The 10,981-nt window shown below is 42.6% G+C and overlaps 2 protein-coding genes across 3 annotated transcripts in view; one reads left to right on the top strand and one right to left on the bottom strand.

Annotated features, from left to right (window-relative positions):
- Positions 1-4,576, bottom strand: part of LOC139343964 (germ cell-specific gene 1-like protein) — a 7,673-nt gene extending 3,097 nt beyond the window's left edge. Inside the window, exons 1-3 of the mRNA XM_070981827.1 lie at positions 3,992-4,576; positions 3,339-3,386; positions 2,781-2,933 (exon numbers count right to left, since the gene is read on the bottom strand). Coding sequence (XP_070837928.1) covers positions 2,781-2,933; positions 3,339-3,386; positions 3,992-4,295 — 505 coding nt within the window. The 5' untranslated portion in view covers positions 4,296-4,576. The remainder of the gene's footprint in view (positions 1-2,780; positions 2,934-3,338; positions 3,387-3,991) is intronic.
- The window catches only part of rcvrna (recoverin a), a 13,615-nt gene extending 3,443 nt beyond the window's left edge, over positions 1-10,172 (top strand). The window contains exons 2-4 of one of the 2 annotated variants that reach the window (XM_070981829.1): positions 8,587-9,022; positions 9,578-9,689; positions 9,797-10,172. In XM_070981829.1, coding sequence (XP_070837930.1) covers positions 8,642-9,022; positions 9,578-9,689; positions 9,797-9,915 — 612 coding nt within the window. In that variant the 5' untranslated portion in view covers positions 8,587-8,641 and the 3' untranslated portion in view covers positions 9,916-10,172. Of the gene's footprint in view, positions 1-8,486; positions 9,023-9,577; positions 9,690-9,796 lie in introns of those variants that run through there. The other variant, XM_070981828.1, reaches the window with a different exon arrangement.
- The last annotated feature ends 809 nt before the right edge of the window (positions 10,173-10,981 follow it).

Raw genomic sequence — 10,981 nt, forward strand, 5'->3', positions numbered from 1 at the left:
GAAAACGGAGGGGCCAAAATATCTGTTTTCCAAAATATCCTGCTACGTGTTAACTTAGGCTAAGTGCGTTTTCCTGCCCTTATCGCGACCCTTAGCACACCTGCGCTCACCTGTCCATGCCTGTTTGAGATGAGGGGTCTGATCACACATGCACCAGGCAACAAAGAGGACCGGGCAGCAATGCTTTTCTTCCATGTAGGAGCTAAATTAAATGCACTGGTTGTGCTTTTCTTGGAAATAAGCATTAAATGAAGTTTAATGCACACCTTAACTATCTTGTCTCCCATCTCAATACAGGAACCACCGGGGGGCTTAACTGAAACCCAGCTGCCCCACCCTGAGCCTCTACCTTCCCCGGTTTCCTCTCGTCACCTAACCATCAGTCGATGCCGATCAAACATTGCACCATCCATTCCTTCGTTCCCCCGTTCCATCCCCTTTCCCTTTCGTCCTCTTTAATCTCACCCCCTCATCCCTTCATCCCTCGACCCTCATCCCTCAACCCCTCGACCCTCTTCCTTTCATCCCTCCTTTCATCATCCCCGCTCTCCCTCATCCCAATGACATATTAAATGATTGGAAAATTCGTATCTCTGTGGCGTGGTGTGGAAACTACGGTTTACTCTCCTTTAAGCTCTGGTCTGGTCTCCACCAACTCCTGAGAAACACATCTGGCTCTTGGCTTTCTTCAGCAGTGAGTCTCTGACTGTGTGGCTCTGCTTTTTGGTGCTGGGCAGGTGGTGAGCAGAGGGTTTATCAGAGAAACCGGGTTTATAATGACAGTGAGAGTGAACCATAACCGTAAAGCTACAAAGCAATGACCTCTGACATCATTCACATTAAACAAAGTCATTCATTTAAAAACGACTGGTGCAGCTTAACAGTGACTAAGAACTATCTTAGCTTTCGTTGATGCTGAAAGATCAGCTGATTTCACTGAACTACAGATTTTTACAGCGTGGACATCAGATGGCTAAGTCACCCGGTTATAAACATAAAAAGAAGTGCACTGGTTGTAGTTGCAGAAACAAATATGTGCTGACAACGGATCTGTGATTCGGTTTGTTCATGTTTAAACCTAAAACAATCTTTTCCTTTTATCTGCAGCTCCTGAGCAAAGCTGAGATATTGGGACTGAATGTCACCTCCTGTCTGCTGAGGTGAGCTGGCCTCTCTGTTATCTCGGTGCCGGATCCTGGCCCCCTCTCATCCAGCAGTCTGCCTCTCCACAGCTGCTTTTCTTGGGATTAACTCATAACAACAGGGGGGGATGGGAGCCAGGGGATGGGGGTAGTAGAGGGGGGTGGGAGGGAGCTCCTCTGGGCAGGTCTTGGCACAGCCCAAAACCGTTGCCCCGGCTCCAATCCGATTAGTCCACAAACCAGCAAATCCTCGGAGGAAGCGAGTGGACGCGGCACAGTTAGCTGCTCTGGATGCTCGCTGGTGCCGACTGACCGTCAGCCATCAGCCAGCCTGACCTGCTGCCCTGCTGCTTCTCTTACAGCAAAGATGTCTTCACTTAAAATACACGTCACATTACAGACCTCACAGCGCAGCAGATATGTTTTTTATCAATGTATTTGTCGACAACTGCAACTCCTCCTGTGGCCACAATGTACTAAAACACTGCAGTAATAATATTTTCTAATATTTAAAATGATTTCTTCACTAAGTGACCTGGTGTTCAGCTTCTACAGTATTTATCTATTTTATTTTAGATGAAAGTCAAACAGACCGAAACGCTGGAAATTAATGAATATTCCAGCAGCAAGTAAGACAGCTCAGCATTTTTTGTTCTAAAAACAGGAATTCCAGTGAATTAATCCAGATTTATGGCAGTTTAAACTGGCATTACAGGACACGCTGTCCCGCTGTGGTTTCACCCCTTCGACTGGTTCAGTCCAGCTGGATTCAGTTGAGTGATCCCAGTCGGCATCGCTCAGAGTAAAAAAGCCAGAAAAGAGTTTTCAGATGCAGAGCTGAAGGACTTCACAGGTACATTAGAGAATCAGCTAAGATTGCGCTGTATGGAGGCTTGAGCGTGCCACCAGAATAATCAAAAATGTTTGAGTAAATATTGATTATGTGTTAACTGATGCTTTTAAAAACAAATTCTGATGTGATTAATGATGTCTACATTATTAATGAATTCAGATAAAACACAGATTTCCCCTTTGTGTATTCTAGTGCGGCGTCGTCTTTGCCTGCATGGGCTCATTACTGCCCCCTGAGGCCGGAGGATGGAAAAAATCCCCACTGGTACTTGACAGCAAGCAACACACAGGTGGGATTTGTGTTTCATCATTTAGTTATTTTCAAACTGTATTTTTCAATTTTATAGGAGAATAAACTTAAAGGATGAAGACAAACTGGTTGTTTTAATAAATGCGAACTGAACCACCCGAGCTTGTCTACAGGACATTCCAGGACCCAAACAGGGCTAAAGGACACTTTATGTCATCAGGCGAACATGCTAACAGATAACTCGTGTCTTCTGCTCTGTGATTCAGTTGGACTCCACCAGAGAAGCTGCAGGTCTCTCGCTCCACCCACTGAGGTTAACATCAACCAGTGAGATTATTTCTGCCTCCAGAGCAGCATGGCCTCAAAGCAATGTTTGTTTAACTGGACTGGGATTTCTATGTGTAGCGGCTTTATCACGGCAGGGGGAGGTCGGCCTCAGCCGCTGTCATTCAAAACAAGTGGATTCACCCTCGCCAGCGTAAATCCTGCTGTTAACGCGTCGCAGTGATGGAGAGAACAGAGCAGAGCAGCGTTACCTGACAGGGCAGTGCACATGGCAGCGAAGGCACTGAGCTTCAGTTTGTTCATGATGCTAAAGCAGGGGCACTGCTCCAGGGTCATCAGAGCCCCGCCGGTGAAGAGCAGCGTGAGGTACAGGCTCTCAGCCACGATACACAACCACAAGACCCCTGGAAAACAGAGGGAGGGAGGCAGAACTGAGCTGTGTTGTCCTTTAATACCACGGCCCTGATGAATAATCCCACTTGTCTGAAGGCAGAGATGCATGTGGTTAAACAGGTCTGCTCCTTTTAGATCTGGAGGTCTGAATCTGATGGTCTGGGACTGGACAGATTTGTGAAATCAGGGCAGCGGCTGCTGGGCTGATGCTACTGATACTCGTTCATAACATGCAAGGTTCGCAAAAGTGAGATCTGACAGTGCAAGTATAGATTTTTAACAACTCGTTTATTCTAATAAAATTATATTTGACTGGTGGTAATGCAGCAACATGTCCTTCTCAACAACGTTCAGGGAAGAATCACAGTTTCTCTGTCTCATAGTTTAAAATGTCAGAGTTAAATCATTGTACGAACCTCTTTCATGTTCTGGTGCAATCTCTGAGAAGTCCCGGCAGTCAAACCCTGTGATCAGAAGAAGAAACACAGTGTTGAGATATTGTAGAAAGAACTGGCACAGTAAAACTTATTTTACAGGTTTGTCATTTCCCAATAATTTCCCAGAATGTTAAATTGAAGAAACTTTGTAATATGCTATTATTTATAGAGACAATAGACCTTTCCTTGAAAGTTTTGATCCATCAGCCCCAGCAGCAGAGATTTCCTGCTCAAAGCATTAACGATCTGTAACGAGCACTTTCTACGCGCTCTTCACCCCACATGCATGATATCCTTTTTTTTCAGTCCAAACTCAGATAGACAGAAAGTCTGACTGATTTTATCAATTTAGCAAAGTATAAAACTGCCAGAAACCCAAAATACATGAAAAATGACGCAGGTATCCAAAGAAATGTGCAAATGGGGTAGTAGTACACATCTGCACTTTCAAATGGATTTCTCACCTTGTCTCTACATGACATACAAATCAAGTTATCTCACTGTAAAGGAAGCAGCAGTGCATAGACAGAGTTTAACAGTTATAACCTACAGATTGACAAAAGAGTCTGATTTTTGCGTCCTCCATCATCACTTCCTGTTTTTGGACACCTCGCTGAAGCTGTCAGGCTTACCGTTCATGTCGGCGGCCTGCTCGCAGGAGAAAAAAATGCCCGTGTGGAACTTCCTCAGTAGAAACTTCTCCTCTCCCGTCTCAAAGATGTACTGGACCAGCCGGCTGTCGTTGATGTTGGAGCTGTTGAAGCGAATGCAGAACCACTGCTTCACCTTCACCGGCGGCCCCGTGCAGAAGGGTTTGGCCACCTTCCTGGTCCCCTCACACCAGTAGCTGGTGGTCACGGCTGATAAGGCAAAAGCAAACGCCACAAAGTTGAGGGTGAGTGCCAGAGAAGCCCGCCGCCCGTGCCCTAGCCTCATGGTCGAGGCCAGGCCAGAGGAGATGAAATGAAAAGGCAACTAATCCTGGCTTTTGATATGTAGCCACCGTGTTTCGCCTCCCAGCAGATCTATCAAATCTTCATAATCTTGTTGCATTTGAGGCTTCTTGGGTGAGAATTCTGTACATCCCTCTGCCGGCTCTAATGATGTGCTGCCACCTCGATTAAAGGATTCATTCTGTCCACCTCCACAGAAACCCATGGCAGTCCACTGACTCTTCGCTTTCCTCTGCTTCATTTGAACTCTTTCGCTCTTCGCTCTCTGCTGCTCATCCAACCCCATCGCTCCTCCCCTTCTACAAATCTTTGCCTGCCATATTATCCATTACAAATGGCAAATTATATTCCAGACTTTCTGTGAGCATATTACTAAAAAAAGATTACCACAAGCACAGAATATAATCCAGGACGACTTTCCTCCCTTACATTCCCTGATTTTTCTACATTTCATGTCAAAGTGTACCTCACACTGCAGCCACAGATATAAGATCAAGTGCCTGTTTTACAGTCGCTGACATAATGTGGACGTGATATCTCGTATGTAAATCCATCCATAATTTGTGTGTGTGTGTGTGTGTGTGTGTGTGTGTGTGTGTGTGTGTGTGCATGCAGGGCAAATCTCTTCAATAGCTGTTGATGTGGGAACGTGTCACACAAATGAAGACATATTACTAACAGAGGTGCATGAAGGAGATGACAGACGTCAGGGGAAAACATCTGCTGCCTTCACTCTCGTTAATTTTCCATCACTTCATCAGTGTTAATATTCAGTCGCTCTGTCACATTTGACAAATCCTTGTCATTTTCAAGGCTGAAATGTGGAGGTGAGATCTGTAATTTCACCACCAGCATCAGATGGTGTTGTCTGAGATTTTATTTGTGTCAAGCGGACGAGCAAATAAATGATCTGTTGACACTTGTGTTATAAGACAGTGATTCCTTCGGGATAAATCTGATGGTTAACAGGAGTCTTCAGCTGGGCCACCAGCTCTGTGAGGCTGCACTTGGGCACAGTGGTGCTGAGCTAAATGCTAACGTCATCATGCTAACATGGTAAAAGTGGCAATCTTAACATGCTGCATTCCAGCACCTGCACTACTATTCAGGATGCCAGAGTAAGATTTAGTATGTCCCAACACATAGGCAAATGCAGAATGCCAAAAATACCAGGATGTCAACTGTATCTGGTTGCATTTTGCAGAATATAAAGCATGCTTTTTGGCTATTCTGACACACAACCCCCTGCACAGCCGATCACATGTCGACTGAGTCAGCGAGAGCAGGGTTCATAAGTAAAGTAGCACTCATTTCAAATTACATACTTTCATGGCTGCCCATTATCAACAGATGTTATCACAGGATACTTTTCGTATAGTGCAGGAACAGTTCCCATCATGAACAAGCAGGTGGCGACAGTGGCAAGAAAAACTCCCTTTTAACAAGAAGAAAGCTCAAGCAGAACCAGGCCCCTCAGTGTCGACCGTACTTCCTGTTTACTGCTAAGTGTTAGCATGAAAACAGACCAAATGAAGGTGGTGAACATGATGAACATTACACCTGCTAAACATGTTAGCATGTTTAACATTTAGTTCACATATAGCTCAAAGCAGCGCTGCAAAGTGCAGCCTCACAGAGCTGCTAGCATGGCTGCAGTCGCTTACTCTTGTTTCATAACATGTAGGCTTGGAAATAGACAACCTGGAGATTGAACTTGTCCTTGTCATGTCTTCTGAGCCAAATCCAAAATGCACTGAATAAAAAGGTTAGAGGAGTCACGCAAACATCAAAGCTTAAAGAGATACAGGACTCAGGATTATTCTGATTTAAGTCCTACAGTTAGAGCCAACCCCAACCATGATCCACTATGGTCCACTGTGGTCCAAAGAGTTTTTAAGTAAACTTCTACACTTGTACCAACAGTAGCTTCATATAGAATATCATGAATATATGTTTACGTAGTCGATCAAGACAGAAAAAGAAAATTGTTTTTCTTTACTGTGTAACTTCATGTGTTCAAAACTGATCTCACAAAACTCCCAAATCAGCAGCTCATAAGTAGAGAAGTATTCACATCCATAAATATTGATTCATTGTTTAGTAAAAGCATCTTTAAAGCTGACAGCAGGACTTCGAGCCGAGTTACTCCCCCGAATACAAAGAGATTATTCTGAACATTAGCTTCCATGTAATCAAAATGTAAACACAGATAATATTACAGTTGATGAAGCAGTAAGCCTGTTGTACAGTGAATATTTCCGGGACTCATCCCTTTTTACATAATAAACACCTGCCAGAGGGAAAGTCATTTTGACAGAGAAGAGCATTGTATTATCAGAGTATACGATCGACAGATGAGGGATTTGAATGTCTGCCTTGTCCCCTGAGAAGCCGAAGCTCCACATTCGGCGTAAAACCTAAATGTTGAGGACGATTATGTAAAAGTGCATGATGGTATTTGAAAGACTAAAGAATGATTTAGGGTTTCCTAATCTGATGTTGAAAAGGTAGAGTTTCAGACAGACTCCCAGATTATGCTCAGTGGCTTTAGAGCAAAATGAAGGCAGAGTATGTGTGTATGAACTGTCTGTTGAGGTCATCACATGTGTTGCACTCCGCTGTCTGCTGCAGGATTATAATGAGCCATGCGTCACTTTGTGTCCAGCAGCGTGTCAGACTTAAGCAGTGGCCTCTTGGTCCCTGAAGCATGAGAAGCGCCGATAGATTACAGTAGATTAACGTTGATGCTAGTCACAATGTCTGTCTCACACACATTCTGCAGTTCACTGAAAGCTGCCGTCCTCTCACCTTCATCCTAAAGACATTAGTGTGGGTCTGTAGGTCTAATCCATCAGTTTGACTTAATGGTCTGATGTGGACAGTGGTGAATTTAATTTAATTTGAAGATAATTTCATTGTTGAGTGTAACCAACATCTGTCAGTTGATATTACTGTATGCTGTATATTTTTGACATTTGTACCATATTAACAACATCCCTGATAAGGATGCATACTTATAAGGTAAATTAGCTGAACTGTACTGTGCTGCTGTTCTGTCACCTTTATGCTGAATGTGCTGAATAATGCAGGTTTAGGTCTCACTGAACTGCATCAAACAGCATGCACAGTGGAGTCTGTTTATAGTGTTTATCTCAGAGCAGCACTAATAGCTGCCATAACACAGCACTCATCCCAGTGCTTTAATTGCCTCCACTTGCTGTGGTTTTGGCACTGCTGCAGCAGATGGTCTTGTAATCTCACTGGAGACTATAGAGACACAGATAATCTCATCCCATTGCAGAGGAGCAGCCCACCCCATGCAGGGCTTCACAACGCTCCCCAGCATCCGGTCGGCCTCATCTGAATCCATCACTGCCTGTTAGTGCTGGTTCAAGTCCTGTTTTCAACAGATCTTCACTGTCAGTCTGCCGGATGCAAATAAAGACCTCTGTTATGTGTCCTTTTAGAGATCAGTGAAACCAGAACATAAGTGTGATACAATATAATTTATGTATCAGGTAAACAGAAGAGGACCCAGGATAGATCCCTGGGGAACTCCGTAGGAATCAGGAGTATCTTATGAATCTCCTTAAAGTTACATAACATTATTCAGCATAGTAACAGCTGGATACTCTTAGTTAAAGTAAGGTTTGTTCACACAGCAGTTTATGAGGTTATGTGACATTTTGTTAAAATTTAACTGATTGTCTTTAATTTTAGGTTAAAAACATATTAAATATTATGAATGGCTGTCAGATAATTATTACAGCTGATGCAGTTTCATTTCTAAACGTCTCACACTAAAACAGTCAACTGCATTTTAACAAACATAAAAAGACAGAAATAGAAGTTAAAATAGCTAAATTAAATGCAAATCTATCTTGAAAGCATGCTACTTCTATTCCTAACCATGCTTTATGTGTAGTCTGATGTAATATAACATCACGATGAGTTATTAATCCCAGCGAAGGCAGATGGGATTGTAGTTTCAGCAATAATGCTGCAAAAGGCATGAGAGGTCCCCCAGATGTTGACCTTTACAGTGTTAGCCACCTGTTGTGTTTAATCCTCCTGTATTTAACAGTGTCTTCCAAAAGGTGTCATGGTGGTGTGACGTGGTTATCCCCTTAATCTTCAAGACAGCTGTCTGGATTTAGGTAGTGATGACCATAATCCCGTTTGGCACCTTGAAGGGGTTGCCGGGGTGAATACAAGGCAGAGAATCTCCACCGAGTGCTGCAGAGGTTTTAACCCCAAACACAGCAAAGAAAGAGGGCAGAAAAAGAAGAAGAAGAAGGGAGAAGTCTCACCTTCGTGACAGTTTGCAGGATGGGGAATACTAAGAGCAGCGTTTTGTCAAAGGAGCTCCTGGAAGATCTGAAATCCAACACAAAGTACACCGAGGCTGAACTGTGCACCTGGTACCAGTCCTTCCTAAAGGAGTGTCCCAGCGGGAAGATCAGCAAGGAGCAGTTTGAAGGCATCTACGCCAGCTTCTTCCCAAACGCAGACCCCACAGAGTATGCACGACACGTTTTCAGGAGTTTTGACACCAACGCAGATGGCACTTTGGACTTTAAAGAGTACATAGTCGCCCTGCACCTCACATCCGGGGGAAAGACTCTGCAGAAGCTGGAGTGGGCCTTCGCCCTGTACGACGTGGACGGGAATGGAACCATCAGCAATAATGAAATCCTAGAGATTGTCCGGGTACTTAAACCTCCGTCTTTCATCTTGATGGTGCAGAGAACAGTACAGATAATATCTGCTCACAACCTGAATTACCTCATAGATTATATACTTAGAAAACTTATATACCATACCACGTTAACATGAGTAACCATTGACAACAAGATGGTACACTGTCCCAAAATTTGGTTTAATTCATTTATTTTCTGACTTGGCTGATAAATTATCACTTTATGTGTTGCTATTTATTTCTCTAATGGAAACACAAGAAATAAGCTTTGCTATGTAGTTGAATGGGATTGTGAGTAATTAATGTGTTCTTTTGAGCAGAATAATAACCAGGTTTGAATAATCAATTACTCTGTAAAAGTTATGTAAATTGCCATCATTTCGTTTCGTCAGATAAACTCCAAAATATTCGATTTACATTAATACAAAGCAGAAAGTTTGAGCAGTTGGAACCAGTAAATGTTGCCCTAACTGAAGCCACTGCAAAGCACATGGATTCTTTATTCTGTAGGACATCTTGTATTGTAAAAGCACTGTAAAACATGTGTAAAAATTGCTCTCATGCAGTCAATATTCAACATGATTCCTCCTGAAGACCAGAAGAACCTTCCCGAAGACGAAAACACGCCGGAGAAGAGGGCTGAAAAGATCTGGGAATTCTTTGGGAAGAAGGAGAACGGTAACACGATTCATTACCTCCGTCAGTTTGAAAGCTTTTCTTTACCTTCACAATGACCCACGTGTGCTGATGCTCCTCTGCTTGTGCTGTTTTTCATCCTTTCCCAGATAAAATCTCGGAGGGAGAGTTCATTCAGGGTGTGATGGACAACAAGGACATCCTGCGGTTGATACAATATGATGAGCCTCAGAAAATTAAAGACAAGCTGAAAGAGAAGAAGCATTAGTATATGAGTTTAAAAAGGGGTGAGAAGCCTCCTTCATGTGGTTTTAAGACTGTTTTATTTTTCTGTTTACACTCTAACTTGATCTGGCTGCTTGTCTGCTTCACCCACGCCTCCCTCTTTTTTTATTTCACACATTCATGGACACATTTTTTGCATTTTTGTCTTTGTACCTAGAAAGCAATTAGATAATGGCATCTAACACTAGAAAACAGAAACTGAGAAATTCTGGAAATGACAATTAAAGTTTTAAACTTTGTGCAGTTACACTGTGGATCTGTATTAAAGATGTAGTAATCATTATACTGCCCGAGAAAAATGCAATAACCACATATTTGCTCAAACTTTACATTACAAAGAAATTACACTTATTATACTGAACCTGTGAAAGTTTGGGGAAAGGCCGTAAGAACTAACACAGAGATTATTTAAAAAAAAAACTGCAGCAGCTGCACTCTAGCTAGTTAAGGCTAGCTAGTATGCTATTAACAAAAAAATTGCCAAAGCTAACTTACCCACTTATATTCATGTTTCCTGGAGATGAAACATCCATTTTGTTACTTAGTTGTCTTAGGAACTGTTATACAACATAAATTAAACCACAGAGGTAAATCTTAAATTCTAAGTAAGACAGAAAACACCAGATAACCTGGTCCTGCTAAACGCTAACTAGCCTAGCTTGCAGAGTAGTTGTAACTGCCTCTGGAAGTTACATTTAAATCACATGTTTTTGGATTGAATTAAAGATTCATGTATTAATGTTCAGATGGAGCTGAAGAAGAAACAACAATCCTTTTTGTTTGTGTGTTTTCTCTATTTTTCACTCCATTAGCCAGATTTTCATCCAAGTGTAATGAAAAGTTTAATTTAATGAAATTTGACTGCGAAAGTTTGCTGTTGGTTGGCGTAGATTAAAAGTTGGTGGTGATAATTCTCCAGTCGGGTAACACAAAACTACTGCAGAAGGAGGCAAAACAGGACGCCGCCATTAAATGAGCCCAAACTGTTAAAAACAATGCAGAAAACATGATGGAAATGAGGACAAAAGTTCAAAACGTTTACACAGATA

This window comes from Chaetodon trifascialis, chromosome 15 (assembly GCF_039877785.1).
Source record: "Chaetodon trifascialis isolate fChaTrf1 chromosome 15, fChaTrf1.hap1, whole genome shotgun sequence".
Classification (NCBI taxonomy): domain Eukaryota; kingdom Metazoa; phylum Chordata; class Actinopteri; order Chaetodontiformes; family Chaetodontidae; genus Chaetodon; species Chaetodon trifascialis.